Source organism: Lepus europaeus, chromosome 19, assembly GCF_033115175.1.
Source record: "Lepus europaeus isolate LE1 chromosome 19, mLepTim1.pri, whole genome shotgun sequence".
In the NCBI taxonomy this organism is placed as follows: domain Eukaryota; kingdom Metazoa; phylum Chordata; class Mammalia; order Lagomorpha; family Leporidae; genus Lepus; species Lepus europaeus.
In genome coordinates, this window is record NC_084845.1 from 51448040 (window position 1) to 51465002 (window position 16963).

At 40.2% G+C, this 16963-nt stretch overlaps 1 protein-coding gene across 1 annotated transcript in view; it reads right to left on the minus strand.

Moving 5' to 3' along the window:
- The window catches only part of CDH11 (cadherin 11), a 163770-nt gene that overhangs the window by 23707 nt on the left and 123100 nt on the right, over window positions 1-16963 (minus strand). Inside the window, exons 7-8 of the mRNA XM_062177383.1 lie at window positions 14708-14895; window positions 8046-8299 (exon numbers count right to left, since the gene is read on the minus strand). Coding sequence (XP_062033367.1) covers window positions 8046-8299; window positions 14708-14895 — 442 coding nt within the window. The remainder of the gene's footprint in view (window positions 1-8045; window positions 8300-14707; window positions 14896-16963) is intronic.

Below are 16963 nucleotides of genomic sequence, written 5' to 3' on the forward strand. Positions count from 1 at the left end.
ATGTTTCAAACCTTTGCCATATTTTTGCATATGAAATATTAAGTAAGTTCAAGTTTATCTAAATTTATCATCAAGAATCACTTATAGCTCTAAAAATCAGCTTTCTCTGTATTCAAAGAAAAATGCTAACTATTTTGAATGAAGAATGAATGTATTTATTTGATTTTAGGGATTCTCCAGTAGCATAGTTCTGAATTCTAGGGTACAAAATGCAAAGCAGGGTTGGCCACTAATGTGTATGGCTTTGTTCCCATACTTTGACGTTTCCAGGATGTAAGTAACAGCATAGCTCAAAGGTTTTAGCTACTCCTGCCCACTATAAGTTTATCTTTTGCCAACAGACGATGAAGGAATTCCCAGAACATTCCTGGGGGCTGTGTTTATGGCAAGATGAGATGGGAGATGCGGGAAGAAGAATGACCTTCATTGAGGTGCATGCCCACAGAGCCCGGAAAGGGGCACACAGCAGAACCATGGTGTTCATGGGTCTGCCCCTTACCTTTTCTCTCCACAGAAGCTCAGTATGGTTATGCTAATTAGGGTAGTATTCTGAGCTCCACAATTGACTGGTTTCCTGCTCTTAGGTGTCTTGGCTGTATTTTCCTAAAACACAATGTCTGAAGGCCATTTGGGGTCAAAAATCAAGGACTATGAGAGGCAGCAAAGGCTGTGGATATCGGTGGGCTCTAACTCCTATATTGACAAAAGATGAGAGTTGTACTTGGCCTGTTTAGTTTATGGGATGGCAATATTGGAGCCCACATCTTTCAATCCAAGATCATGTTCTTTTAATGAAAAGGGGACTATCCATCAAGCTGCATTCACAGCATACAAAACATAAATTATCCAAAAACACAGGACACGGGATGATGGGTCCCCTTCCCCACAGATGTCAGTAGGGGCTCAGTGACAGAGTTCTCAGTAGATTGGCATTATGTGGAATGAAGGAAAAAGAGAAAAAAAAAAAAGATGGCTTTTTCCTGACACGAAAGAACTTACTATCTAGCTGGAATGAAAATACATACAAAGAAAGAAAGATTATTAATACTCTGTGTGTTCTACAGATGGTGGGGACATGAATTTTGGATTTGGAAGTCCTAGGGGGAAACTCATGCTCTACCACATATAATCTGAATGATAATGGAAAAGCCACTAAGATCCTTGAACTTGAGCATATTTATTTCTTAACTGAAGAACTAATAGTATGCGACTTCTATGTTCTCTGTGAAAATTAAATGAAATCCTAATTGTTCATGGCACAATGTGGTGTCTCATACAGAGTGTGATTACGATCTCCCTTGTCACTGGTGCTCCACTGTACACTAAGAACAGGTCACTGAAGCTCTCGTATGTTACAGTGTGGCTTGCACCCTATAGCCAGTGAGAAATTATGTCGGGCTTTTGAGCAGAGAAGCAAATAAATGGAATCAGGTTATCAGAATGATTAATAAGGTAGGGTAGATGAAATGGTTTAAACGAGAGTGAAAGTATTGCACATCAAGGTGACTACAGATAATGACATTATACTTGATATTTTTTCTAAAAAAAAAAAATCAAGAATAAAAGAATTTGAATGTTTTAACCACAAAGAAATGTAAAATTTTTGAGGGGATAGATATGTGTATCTTTATTCAACATCACACAATACATACATGTATCAAAGCCTTGCATGATTGGCCGGCGCCGTGGCTTAACAGGCTAATCCTCTGCCTTGCGGCGCCAGCACACCAGGTTCTAGTCCCGGTTGGGGCGCCGGATTCTATCCCGGTTGCCCCTCTTCCAGGCCAGCTCTCTGCTATGGCCCGGGGAGGCAGTGGAGGATGGCCCAAGTCCTTGGGCCCTGCACCCACATGGGAGACCAGGAGAAGCACCTGGCTCCTGGCTTCGGATCAGCGAGATGCACCAGCCGCAGCGGCCATTGGAAGGTGAACCAACGGGAAAAAGGAAGAGCTTTCTCTCTGTCTCTCTCTCTCTCACTATCCACTCTGCCTGTCAGAAAAAAAAAAAAAAAACCTTGCATGATATACCATAAATATGTATAACTTTGTTGCTTTATTGTATCAGTTAATAACAAACAACATTTTTTAAAATAAGAATGAGTGCAGGAAGAGGATACTTAAGAATCTGATATAATTTTTTATTACACAAGGATAATTAGAGAGATATGGATGACAGAGGAAGTGGAAAACTATATGATGCAGAAGGTACTGATAGGATTCTGGATATGTGGATACCTGTGGGAAGCAGGAAGGGTCTTAGATAGTTTCTACTCTGAGTGTCTAAGAGAGGGAGACACTTGGAGTTAGGAAAAAAAAATCAATTTGGCAGAAAGGAGACATTTGGATTTAACTATGTATATGCTACAATGCTAAGAGTGAAAGATTCAACTTTATTACAGGCAGGGGTGTAATTAGTTGTTTGTTTTTCAAGTATGCCATCATAAATATAGTTCAAAAACATGCATGAATGTGTGAGCCAGTAAAGGAAAAAAGAAATGGATGAAAATGCATAGCAGGGACTATAAAAGATAAAGAATTAGAATCTGGGAGAAAAATCATCCTAGCAGCAAGAGAATATGGAACACTGACTCAATTCAATTACAGTGAGGGTGAAAACCCTGGAGCTGAGTGGACATAGAGAAAGAAAGGCCAAAGTCAAAAAGCTGAGACTTAGAAAGTCCCCATTGCCTAAGCTGTGAGCAAAGATTAGCAGAGACACTGGCATGGCATTATCTGGGGCATGAAGAAATCTGCAGCATGGAAGCAAAGGGGAGAGAATATTTCAGGAATGAAATGCTAAACAAAAATATGCTTAATTCTTTGAGGTCTCAGAGAAAAATATCTGCAAACTGTCCAAATAACTAAGAACTAGGGTGACATTGTAAGGCCTTACCTGTATATTCAAGGGCACAACTTTCCTTAGAGGGGAAGAGAAATAACCAGGAAATTAGGTAGTGAGGGTAAGAGGTCTATTGAATAAAAAAGCTCAAGTGGTCTTTTATAGTTTTTCTGGAAATTCTAAGAACAGGGACAGAAGTGAGTAGAGATGGGGTTGGCTCAAGTAGGTATTGTGCATGCTTGGATAAATAGGGACAGGGAAATCGCCTGCATGCAGAGAACAGTCACTGTTGAGAACATGATCCAAGTAACCGATTGCCGCTGTGGATCCTCGAAGACAATGAGGTGTGGAGGAAATGACTAGCTGTGTCATGTTTTCTGACGTCATTGCTCTTCTAAAAAGTTGCTAAGGCACCCAATATTCTAGATCAAAGATAGCTCATTTAAATTCACACCGTGAACATTTTCAATTAGTTTAAAGCTGTCAAAAAGGTCCCCATTCATTTTGTAATGTATCTTCCTGCCCAGAGAGAAGACAGTAATCAAAACTTCTTGGGAGGCTTTCTATTAGCGGCCACTGTGTCAGAATGAACTCACAGTAGATAGGTGCTAAATTCGGTCTCCAATACTGACAGTCTTGAGGCTCTAAGGAAGTTGCTTCCTCTGAGTCTCAGTCTTTCCATCTGTTCCATCCTACAATAGTCACAGACTCAAAGGCTATCTAAAGGGGCCGGCACTGTGGCGCAGCAGGTTAATGCCCTGGTCTGAAACACCGGCATTCCATATGGGTGCCAGTTCAAAACCCAGCTGCGCCCTTTTTACCAAGATGGTGCGGAAGGCGAAGAAGGAACCTCCTGCCCCTCCTAAAGTTGAAGCCAAAGCAAAGGCCTTAAAGGCCAAGAAGGCAGTGCTGAAAGGCGTCCACAGCCACAAAAAGAAGAAGATCCGCACGTCCCCCACCTTCCGGCAGCCCAAGACACTACGCCTCCAACGGCAGCCCAAATACCCTCAGCAGAGCACCCCTAGGAGAAACAAGCTTGACCACTATGCCATCATCAAGTTCCCCCTGACCATGGAGTCGGCCATGAAGAAGATAGAAGACAACAACACCCTGGTGTTCATTGTGGATGTCAAGGCCAACAAGCACCAGATCAAACAAGCTGTGAAGAAACTCTATGACACTGATGTGGCCAAAGTCAACACCCTGATCAGACCTGACGGAGAGAAGGCATATGTGCGGCTGGCTCCTGACTATGATGCTCTGGACGTTGCCAACAAAATTGGGATCATCTGAACTGAGTCCAGCTGGCTAATTCTAAATATATGTTTTTCCACCATAAAAAAAAAAAAAAAAAAAAAAAAACAGCTGCTCCACTTCTGATCCAGCTCTCTGCGATGGCCTGGGAAAGCAGTAGAAAATGGCCAAGTCCTTGGGCCCCTGCACCCATGCGGGAGACCTGGAAGAAGCTCCTGGCTCCTGGCTCCAGATTAGCATAAATAATTTTTTTTTTTTAAAGAAGGCTATCTAAAAGAGTATTAGTGAGGATTCACTTAAGTAACAATGAAATATCTTATCAAGGGCTGAGAAAATGCTCAATAAATAGTAACTCTTTCTCTCTCCCAAACAAGATAATGTTCAAAGATCCAAAAGCAACAGAACAATACTTAATATCTGGGAAATCCCTTAGCACTGTCACTATTTTTTAATACAACTGGACAAACTCTATTATCAGTGGTGATTATTTTATATTCAAATCCATTTGCTTTTCATAGATAACTCCTATCATAGACTGGATACGTGTTCAATGAAGTGTTGTTGAACAACTATGTGAATGAGCTGTCATGATTTTATCATGCCTCAAACATTTTTATACTCAAAAATTGTGAATTTGAATTTTATCCAAATTAAGTGTTATTTTGCTTATCTCCATTTGATAAATATTTATTAAGCATTCACTATGGGTGTGTATTCTGTAAAGGTTCAGCTAGCAAATATTTTAGGCTATGCAGGAGGCAGGGTCTCTGTCACAATTACTCAACCCTGCCCTTATAGCATGAAAGCAACGCAGGCAGCCATGGATAACATTTTAATAAATAATGTGACTATCTTCCAATAAATGCTTATTAAAATTAATTAAAGAAAACTCATAGTTCGTAATTTCCGAACTGACTACAAAGCTACGGTTATCAAAGCTTTGTGGTATTAGTATATGGATAAAAAGGTAGATCAATGGACTAAAACAGGGGTTCCAGAGATAAACACATACACACATAGCTGAATTAATTAGGTATCTACACACAAAATAATGATATTGGGCACCACCCTCATGACATATATATCCAAAATGGAACAAAGACCTAAATGTAGAGCTAATACCATGCGGCTTCTTAAAAGAAAGTATAGCTGTATGTACTTTTTCATGATCTTAGATTAGTAACATGCTCTTAGATATGACACCTAAAATTAGAAGCCAAAAGAAAAAAATTGAATTAGATTTATTAAAAGTATTTTGCACCTCAAAAGATGCTACTATGAAAGATGTAACTCATGGGGGGCCGGCGCTGTGGCACAATGGGCTAACGCCCTGGCCTGAAGTGCCGGCATCCCATATGGGTGCCAGTTCTAGTCTCTGTTGCTCCTCTTCCGATCTAGCTCTTTGCTATGGCCTGGGAAAGCAGTAGAAGATGGCCCGAGTCCTTGGGCCCCTGCACCTGCGTGGGGGACCCGGAAGAAGCTCCTGGCTCCTGGCCCCTGGCATCAGATAGGCGCAGCTCCAGCCATTTCGGCCATCTGGGGAGTGAACTAGTGAATGGAAGACCTCTCTCTCTGTCTCTACCTCTCTGTACCTCTGTCTTTCAAATAAATAAAAGAAATCTTATTAAAAAAAGAAAGATACTACTCATGGAATAAGAGAAATATTTGCAAATCATATACCTAGTAAGACTTTAGCCTCCAGAATATATTAAGCACTCCTATAATTCAACAATAAAAGACAGATAATCCAATTATAAAAGTGACAATGATTGGAACAGATATTTCTCCCAAAATGTACAAATGACCACTAAACACATGGGAAGATGTTCAATATCCTTACTTGTCATTAAAGAAATATAAATCGAAACCATGAGATCATACATCACACCCAGGATGTCTATAGTCAAAAGACAAACAATACTAAGTATTCTTGAGAATGCAGGGAGACTGGAATCCTCTATGCTACTGATGCAAATGTGAAATGATGCAGCCGCCGTGGAAAATCACTTGACCATGTCTCAGCAATTTAACCATAGTCTAGTATCCAGAATACATAAACACATAAAACACATAAATATTCTGGATATATGACAACTTACAATCACTCCACAATAAGAAGACTGATGATCTAATTTAAAATGGACAAAGGATTCTGATGACTCAGTGATTCTAATTCTAGGTAAACAGCCCTCTCCCCACAAAAAACATAAATTCGCACAGAAAACTCATAGGAAATGTTCATATCAGCATTATCTATAATAGCCAAAGATAAAAACAACTCAAATGTTTACCTAGTTGATACACAGATAAACTAAATATGGTATATCTATACAATGGAATGATATCTAGCAATAAGAGTGAATATTGTTATATTCTGCAGCATGGGTTAACTTCCAAAACATGCTAAGTGAAAAAAATGCAGTTACGTAAGACCACATATTGTGTTATCTCATTTATATGCAATGTCCAGATTGGAGAAAAAAGAACAAAGAAGAAAGGAGGGTGAGAGGGAGGGAGGGAAGGAAGAAAAGATGATGGTGTCTGAATTTTGCCTGAAATTATCTTTTGTTGGCTCCTTAGCAACTATCCAGCCCTCCGTGCATGTTCCATCTAGGGAGGACAAGACACCATCCAAGGTGTCACTGTGATGAAATGTGCTGTATGGCAGGAGGTGGGAGCCAGTGGGGAGGGACATCTGATCTCTCCTGAGTCCTGGAAGAATTCTCAGAGGAGGTGATACCTAAATGGAGATGGAGACAATGAGTGCAATATAAGAAAGCAGAAAGACAGAGAGTTCCAACTAGAAGGAAGAACAGGTCAAGGACAAGGTTCAGAAGAGAGCAGACGTGCTTTAGGGGGCGAGATTCAAGTAGCACAGTTTGAAGGAGATCCTTAAACTAAGCAAAGGAATTTAAATTATTTGGAGAGGAAAGGCAATGGGGAACAGTTCAATAATTGATTTTTTTTTTTTTTTACTTTTTAAATGGAGATATAATGTGCTGCTTAGATATGCATTCTGTAAGGGCTGTCTGGTGACATGACTGAGAGAATGGTCAGTTGGGGACTGCATGCAGAGAAATCATGAGGAGGAAGATGCAGGGATTTAGGCAAAAAAGGATTTAAGAGCGTGGCCATGGGAACATGAGTGCCTGCTAGAGTCTGATCCAGGACATGTTTCAAGCAATAATGAATTTCTACACTGTAAATGTCTTGAATCTGTGGTCCAGAAACTTCTCAGTCTCATTCTCATTAACCTTCCATCTTCAGTAACAGCTTCATTGGTTAATGACCCAAGCTGGGGAGTGAAAGGAGGAATCAGGGTTGTACATCACTTTTTCTAAGTAGGTAGGTAGATAGATAGATAGATAATAAGGAAAGTCCTCTACATGTGTTTGGCACTTTGTTATCTCTTCAAAGCAGCAGTTGGACAGAGCTTGTTTCCCTACCCCCCTGACTACTAGCTGGGTCACCATGAGTACAGGTCACTCGGTCTTGCACAGCCCCAAGTTTCTCTCACTTTAAGGAATAACAATTCACATAATAATAAAGTTGAGGGGAAGTTGGATTATAAGTCTAACTCATCTAGTAGCGGAACTGGAGCATAGGAAGGGGTTCAGTGAGCTCTAATTGTCATAATGATTTCACAGTCTCTACTTATAATTCACCACAGGTCCTTGAGACAGAAATGGCAAGCTAAGAGTTATATCACCAAGCAGATATTGAGAAATAAATGCCAGAGAGAAACTTTGTGTCCTGAACAGTAAATCCAAAACTTTGGTAGCAGAGGTGAAGTCAAGCTCATCCGTTATATAATTTGAACCTTGTTTACATTCCACTGAACCTAATAAACTTGGACTCTTTTAAAACTGAGGGATGTGCTGTGTGCAGGCCTTTGTCAAAATCTCTGCCTATAAAAGTCCCCATCCAGGCCCTTAAAATAAATCTGTCTGTACCTTATTGGACTGTTGGCGGCATCAGGGTCTTTGGCATGTACTCTTCCAACCACAGTGCCAGCTGCTGCATTTTCTTGGACTTCATGTATATAACTTGGCGCCAAAAACATGGGGGGCTCATCAGCGTCTTCAACTGCAATCTTGACCGTCACAGTGTCCTTGAAGGGCCCATTGCTGATGAACTTTGGGTCGATGTGCACATTGGCTGCCTCCACCTTCAGACTATATGCTCTTTTGGTTTCAAAGTCTACGGGCTGGTAAGAATGAAGAGAAGTTTTACAACCAATTCCTTGAAAGAATTATAAAAGAGAAAGACCTGATTGTTTTATAGGGCATAATGAATAGTTCCTCAAAGAACGAAAATCAGCGACTATTCAATATGCAGTTACCCGAATCATTTCATCAGGAAATCAGACAAATCAATTTCTGGAACTTGGAATATGCCTAATGGATAATTCTAGGAGCATAACATAAGTATGAGTACTGCATTGTCTAAAAAGAACCTTACGTAACACCAAGGGTGCCAAACCAGTCACCGAAAATTACCTAAAGAACGGAATTAAAACACTAGAAAAAAAAATTCTGTAGCTCATTCTGTAAAGTATTAAAAATTTTGTCAAAAAAATACCAGAAAATTTGTCACAGAATCACTTGCCTCGTGTCTGTTCCCCGACTCTCCCACACACAGATGCATCTAGCACCTGGCTTAATCATGCTAACCCCTCAATTTTTAAGGTTCTAACAGCATTGTGTGGTGCAGTGTCTGCGACCCTGATCCACAGTGACATACTTGATGACTTAAGGTGGTTAGTGGCCAATTTGGATAGATAGAATTATTTAATGACCTTAATTTACTCCTTGACAAAATTACTCCTTTTCTAATTCTCTGAATCCTATGCCCTCCAAGGAAACCATCTCAGAATAGGGCTAATTTGTAGCATATATCTTATGCTTCCCAATCTTCCTTTTGGGAGACCATGACACAACTCTATAGCTAGCATGTAATGACATCCTTTTGTCTTGACTGAATTCATCCTTAGGTTACCTTCTGTTTATGCTAAGTGATGGGACCATGAGGATCAAGCTTCATTTTAAGAAGAATGTGTATGTGTGTTTAAATAATATATACATCATTACTCATATATTTATCATTAAATACATATACTTGAATGGTCTAAGTAAAGAAAAACAAGTATAAGCAGTACAGATTTGACACAAGTATAAACAGTACAGTTTTTTACACAGAAAAATAATGAGAAGTAGCATTTGAATGACTGCAGTTATAGGAAAATTTATGGTAAACACTAACTCTGACTGAGAGGATATACAGTGAGTCAATCAGCAAAGGGTGAAAAGTAAGATTGCAGCAAACAACCCACCCCTAATTCCAAGGAAGTCACTTTCTAATTCGCACTCTGGATGATGCTGAGTTACCAAATGTTTGGCGAGTGTTTGTTCTTTTAAGGCAAGCATCTGCCTGCCGTGCTGTCTTCCTGTGCCTGGAAAATGCTTGTTTTGAATGAGCATATAATTATGTGGCTAAGTCCTGACCTAATTCTTCAGAACCCCAAACTGAAGATGATCCCAGTTTCAGGAATCCTAAACACATTCAATGTCCTTGGCGCTTTTCCATCACCCTCCCACCTCTATCTCCTCGGGAGTCAAAGAACACCCGTATTTCCTAAAGCTATATCTGCCCCCAGCCTCTCCATCATCCTGGAATACAGCGGCCACTTAATCCTTAGCTAGGTTATTGAATGGTAGAGAGGAATGATATTTATAGACTGAAGACATGACTATTTTTGAGATCAGGTAATTTGTTATCAGCAAAGGTGTGGAACGTCCTTGTCTCAGGCAAGATGCCTCCACAGCAGAGTCTTGGGACTTGATTTAGGCACATGCCCAAGGACCCAATGCTGGGCTCCTGCTGGAAACCCCAGCAGTTGTTAAGGCTAGTGCAATCATGCTGTAGTCTGATCAATACATGCCACATGTTTGCAAAGGCTGGACAGGAATATCAAGTGTCTACTGAGTTTTCTGGAAGTCAGCCCAAGCCTCATTGCCCTGTGAAGCCCTCCTCAACAACCCCAGGCAGATGTGTGAGGGCTCTTAGCTCCCTTCTGCAGTGTCTCACTTTCCTCCTCCTCTAGGTGGGGAGCCTCCAAAAGGAGCCCTCTGAGTCTTGTTCATCTTTGCCTGCTCACTGTCCAGGAATGACTATCATGTTTTCTCACACATCAATCACCCTGACTGGCTAAGCAGGGGTGAGGGATAGATAGCATTTAGGCATTTGCCTATAGTGTGTTCCCTTCCTTCTTCCAAAAGGGATTTGAGTTAATTTCCTTAGTGAACATTTATATCCATGATATGAGTGCTTGAAATAATGCCAAATGAGGCCACATGCTATATAAGCCGTAAAAATCTTAATATTCCCTCGTTTACTAATCCTGCCTTGGAAAGTTCTCCCTGAGGAATGAATTCAACAGAAAATCAAAACAAATAATCTTCGAAAATGTATGATTTTTGTTGGATATAATAGAGGGTTATATCTAATCTGGGAAACTGCAGACACAAAACACCAAATCCAACTGTGAGATTTTATTAAGGAAATAATGGTCCATCAATAAGATGGGGTGTTATGTAGCCATTAAAAATGATTATGTACATTACATAGCAGCATGTAAAGCATTTATGATCTGACATTAAGTTGACAAATCAGATCACCTTACCCTGTTCAATATTATCTTTCTACATCTATATCCATGTAGACAAAGAATATAAAGAAAAAAATCAACCATAAAATAGTTTGATTAGAATAGAGGATATTTAAAATATAATGCTACTCTCATACTGTGTTAAGAAGAGTTTATTTGATCGAAGATAAATAGCACAGAAACTATGCTGGGAGTTTTCTGTGCTAAATGGGATTCCCACATGGTCAGGAGTGTTGCAACAGATCAGATTTTCCTCCCAAGTCCACCAAACCCCTAAAAGACTCTTAGTTTTCTCTGGATTTTTCTTCAGCTAATCACATAGAGATTACCTAAATATCCCAGAGACAGGTTTTCTCTCTCTTATATACCATTAAACTCTAGCACAGTGCCAGAACTCAAGAAATGTTACTTTATAAACTATTCAACAAAGGAAAGACTCTACATACTAATTATTTCTTGAATTCTTTTGCTTCACTCCCATGCTATCACTTTATGCCTTCTTCAGTTTTTTGAAATGTACCCTTTGAATTCCAACAATAGTTTACAGCTCATCCTGTGTCTATCTCAAGATCCTCAAGACTGAATGTACTGCAGTCTCTTAAATGTGTTGTTTCTGTTGACACCAGTCTCTCAAGAACAATTTTTCCTTTCCAATCTAACAAATTCCTCCTCATCTATCAAGACTCAACGAGCTCAGCCCACTCTAAGAAGTCCCTCATCACCGATAGTCATAGGTCTCACTGCACTTTATTACAGTTGGCTTTCATCTTGGGAGCGATTTTGCTCCCAGTCACCCCAGGGATATTCAACAAGGTCTAGAGTTATTTTTAAATTTGATTTTAAATTCAAATTTACTAAATTATTTTAGAAGCAGGGATGAGGGAGCAAGAGACATTTTTCATCTGTTGGTTTACTCTCCAAATGCCTACAGCACTCAGGGCTGTGCCAGGAAAAAGTAGGGAGCCAGGAACTCAATGCAGGTTTTTCATGTGAGTGGCAAGAACTCAGCCATTTAAGTCATCACCTGCTGCCTCTCAAGGTGCACATGAACAGGATCCTAAAAACAGAAGTGGAGCTGGCACTTGAATTCAGGCACTCCTTTAAGAGATGCTGGCATTAACTCCTACACCAAACACCTGCCCCTAGAGCTAATTTTTGTGATTTTGCCTGCTGGAGTGGGGTACAGCATGTGCTTACTGACCTCTAGTGAGAAGTCCAGGATGCTGCCCCACATTCTACAATGCACAGAATAGTCCCCCACAAGGAATTATTCAATCTACTGTATCAACTCTACCAAGGCTGAGAAAAACCCCTCTATCAGTTGTCTTTTTACTTAACTATCCTGATAAACTTTAGATTTCCAGCTCTAAGAAAGAAACTGCCTGACGAATAAGAATTCAATAGCTCTCATTAGGAAAGTTGAGGAGTAAATTAAGAAATGAACAAAAACATGGCACTAAAGAGCATCTTAAAATACAAAAATATGGGGGCCAATGTAGAGCCGCCATCTGCAACACTGGCATCACTTATGGGAGCCAGTTGAAGTCTCAGCTGCTCCACTTCTGATCCACCTTCCTGCTAATGTGTCTGAGAAAGAAGCAGAAGCTGTCCCAAGTACTTAGGCCCCTGCATTGCTGTGGGAGACCCAGATGTATCTGCTGGCTCTTGGCTTTGGTCTGGCTGTAAGGAGCATTTGGGAAAGGAACCAGCAGATGGAAGATCGATCTCTCTCTCTCTCTCTCTCTCTCTCTCTCTCTCCTTCTGTCTCTGTAACTCTGGTTTTCAAATAAATAGACAAAACAGGGAAATCTTTAAAAAATACAAAAACATATATATGAAGTCTTCAAACCCTTTTATATTACTAAATTTTATTTAATGACACCATTTAAATTCACCTCTGATTTTTTTTTTCCTGCTGGGTGTTTGCAACTTTATGCTACAAATTTAAGCAAATGTTCTACCAAGTACATAAAATCTTACGCTATTTTAAACCAAAATTTCAGTGCTTTAATAGAAGATTATTCCTTTACCTGGAATGCAAACACTGAATTGGGGGAAAATGCACAAATAGATCATACACAGAGAGCTCGATTGATGTGTGAGTTCCTGGGGGGTAATTTAAGGTTTCAGGATTTTTTAGTCAAGGTGTTTGTTTATGCACTGAATACATTGAAAGCAGGTGACAATCTTAGCATAACCAACTACCCAATTACTAGAACAGCAGAGAATGGGAGGCAGGAAACACAGGTGTCAGTGTTCGTACTTCAATGTCAAACAGAAGGGATCTTAATATTAATTAATGAGGAAAGTTGACAGCTTGAGGCCACACACAATTCACACAGTGACTTTTCAAGAGAACAAACCAGGAGGAATGAATTCTCCAATCTCATGTGGCAGATAGACTCAGTGATGCTATTCATTGTCCTGACATAGATTTGTTCCAGTACTGAAAGCATGCTCCTATTTCCATGTCTTCTACTTGCTTTACTCTTTTATGAGCATCACTTCCTAACTTCTCCTTTTCCTGTGCTGCCTAAATACTTTCTCCAAGGTCATACTTTTAAACGTTGTGGAAGGTGATCTTTCTAAAGATCATTGCTTGCTCCCTTTACTCAAAGATTCCTCCCAACACCAGCCTTCCTTTCTCTCACCCTTGCCTCTTCTGCTACTGACCTCTGCCTCTTTATTGAATCCTATAATTAGTTTTATCAGTATTATAGTCCAATCCTTCCCATCACGCCAAGGATTTTAATATCCATACTACAAAACCAACTTGAAAGTGAATGCTTGGTAAAAACCAAAGTAATGCCATCATCCAATTCCGATTCAATTCTCCATGCAGTTGATCATGGAGAGGTGTTGATTTGTCTAGAGGTAGATCACAGAGGGAACCATTTTAGAATATACAGGAACCTTTACTTCACTTGAAAATGAGTGGATCCAGTTCTTCTCTATAAACCCTTCCAGACCCAGTTACTTCCATAATGTCTTGAGATACAAGTTTTTTCCAGAATATCCCTTAAATTTAGTGTCTTCAAACTGTCAGCTTGTCATGGTAACTGAGTCAAAGTATTTAGTATGAGTTCCAGTCTTTTCAAAATTCAGTAGAATGATCATTGCCTACTAGATAATACCAAAGGTCTTCAAGGGATTTGTGAAGAACACAGAGGATGAGAAGCTATGCATGGATTTCAAGAATTTTTGCACCAAAATAAACATCTTTTAATTCCATTTTCCCATAAACTTTCTGAAGGACCCTCATTAAAAATAAATGAGAGAATGTGTATAAGATGTTTGTTAGGCTGCATCTGGCCAATAGTTAGTATTTGAGTAAATGCTGGATTTTTAAAAATAAAACTGGTACAAATGACAAACTCCCTCACTGGAATCAATCAATCCTAGGAGCATGCTTTTAATGACAGTCTGGTTGACAATGAGGGAAAATCCATTATTGTTGCTTCCCCTGGTTCATTTTTGAAAGAAAAGCAAGCAAAATATGGGTTTCAGTTTCACCAAGGGTTTGGCAAAGCAGTGAATCTTTGGTATTTGAAGTAAGAAAAGGTTTTGAACATACTGTTTTACCAGACTCTGCTGGGCAGGGCTCAAGGGGGAGCTCCAGAAATGATCTGATCAGCGCTTCTCCTCCAAAATCTAGATGAATCTAATTGTCTTTCCTTCTGGGGAGAACCGGCCCATAATATATTTTTTGGAACTCACCAGCAGTCTCAGACAGGCATTGCTAGCCCTTGTCAGCTCCTGGTGCAGTAGGTAGAGTTCTGGTGCAGGGGTAGAGTTCAGTGACCTCACCAGAGCACAGAGCTCCACGGTAGCATGCAGCCAGCTCCCAGCTGCAATGCTCACGTCTGACCCGTCAGTTCCCACTTCCCTTCAGGGTCACTTGGGCAGAAACCACACCACTGACATACGTGGCCGTTCAACCAAACCCACCTTTTTCAGCTTCACCACACCCTCTTGTGTTTCATAGTCCGTTGTGATTTCGAACAATTCCATACCATCCCCATCAACGATATTATATGTGACTAAGCCATTTTCTCCAATGTCTGGGTCTTTTGCCTTCACTCTTCCTACTTCCTCTCCAGGGACAGCTGCTTCTGACACAGACATCTGGTATACACCTAGAAGAAGAAGAGATCTATTTTTATTTTCCTTTTTATTTCGCAGCTGTAAAGATTTTAGATTTCATGGGGTCCCATTAAATTTCTCAATGGATTTGAAACTGAACTTGCTATTGATTGAGAACATGAAAAAAGCGAATGAATGGGAGGACGATCCCACGTGGCCTCCTTGCCTAAATAGTGTGTTCCAGAAAAGATGATAAAACAATATTAAGGTCCTGGGTGAAATGACAGTGTCATAGGCCACATAGGAGGAAGGGGAAAAAATGCTGTTACAGTGTCTATCAGAATTGATGGAGAACCACGCATGCCTTCATCTATTCAAACAAATGAGACTTCTTTCCATGTGCTCAGTACCGTCCAAGAGTTAATTCTTTCTTTCTTTCTTTCTTTCTTTCTTTCTTTCTTTCTTTCTTTCTTTCTTTCTTTCGACAGGCAGAGTGGATAGTGAGAGAGAGAGAGAGACAGAAAGAAAGGTCTTCCTTTTGCCGTTGGTTCACCCTCCAATGGCCGCTGCGGCTGGCGCATCGTGCTGATCCGAAGCCAGGAGTCAGGTGCCTCTCTTGGTCTCCCATGCGGGTGCAGGGCCCAAGGACTTGGGCCATCCTCCACTGCCTTCCCGGGCCATAGCAGAGAGCTGGCCTGGAAGAGGGGCAACCGGGATAGAATCCGGTGCCTCAACTGGGACTAGAACCCGGTGTGCTGGCGCCGCAAGGCGGAGGATTAGCCTATTGAGCCACGGCGCCGGCCCCAAGAGTTAATTCTAAGGCTCACTTATAGTTCTGTCAAGGATGCACATGCATACACACACACACAAATTTATCTGTTTAAAAGCTATAGATAGCACTATGTTTATTTAAAAATGGAACACAAATTTTATCTTTCAAGGTCTGTATTTTCCAGCTCTATATTTGCTGCATCAAGCACTACCTTCTCTAGAAAGGTTTCCCACAGGGACTCCCTTCCATTTTTGTTATATGTATATTATATATATAATATATTTTGTATTTTAATATATATATATAATATAATTTTGTTATATATATTATATATAATAAATATGTATGTGTTCCCCTTTAGGTATATTATATATAAATATATAATATTTACTGGGAATTAATTGGGTAGGTGTTGGCACAGAGGCTAAGATAGTGCTTGGGTAACCTACATCCTTTATCAAAGTGACTGGGTTCAAATTCCAGCTCTGGCTCCTAACTGCACTTTCTTGTTAATGTACATCCAGTCTCTGCCACCCATATGGAAGAGTTTGACTGAGTACTGGCTCCTGGCTTTGCCCTGACCCAATTCTGGTTGTTGTCAACATTTGGGTAGTGAAGCAGTGTGGATGAAATCTTCTCTGTCTTTCTATCTCTCTCTCTCTCTCTCTCAAATAAAATCATTTAGAAATTATTGAAAATAATATTTATTAGATATGTAATACATACTACCCAAATCCCTAGAGATAGCAATTGACAAACAAATCAATTCTTCCCTTAATAACACACATTGAAGAGAAAAAAGCAAAAACAAATGTATACCCACTCTGATCACATTGACAGGAAGCAGAAAAAAAGTAAGGGATGTAGGGAAACAAAAGACTAAGTGGGTGATTGTGTAAATGTGTGACTGTGTTTGATGGTGTATATGTGAATGTATGTTGAGCTGTGTAGTAGATGTGAAAGTGTGTGTGTGTATGTTGTGCAGAAGCATGTGTGTGTGAATGTGTGAGATATCTGTGTGAGTATATGTGTGAGCATGAATGTGAGTGAATGTGTATGCTTGCACTGAATATGTGTAGGTGCACAGGAGAAAGAGAGACAGACCTTACTTTTGAATATGGTGATCAGAGAAGACATCCTTTAGGAGAAGGTGTGTGAATTCCTCCTGAAGGTTCTGAGCAAGACAACTATGAGAATAGCTGGGGTTGAGTATCACAGGGCATGTGGCTGATAGAATGCTGTGCCTAGCCAGGGAAAGCAGTCACTCCCCATCTTTTGTGGGACCTTATGAGAATTGATAGTTGCCTCATAATCCTTTATTTCAATGCTTCCTTTGTGCAAACTGTTGT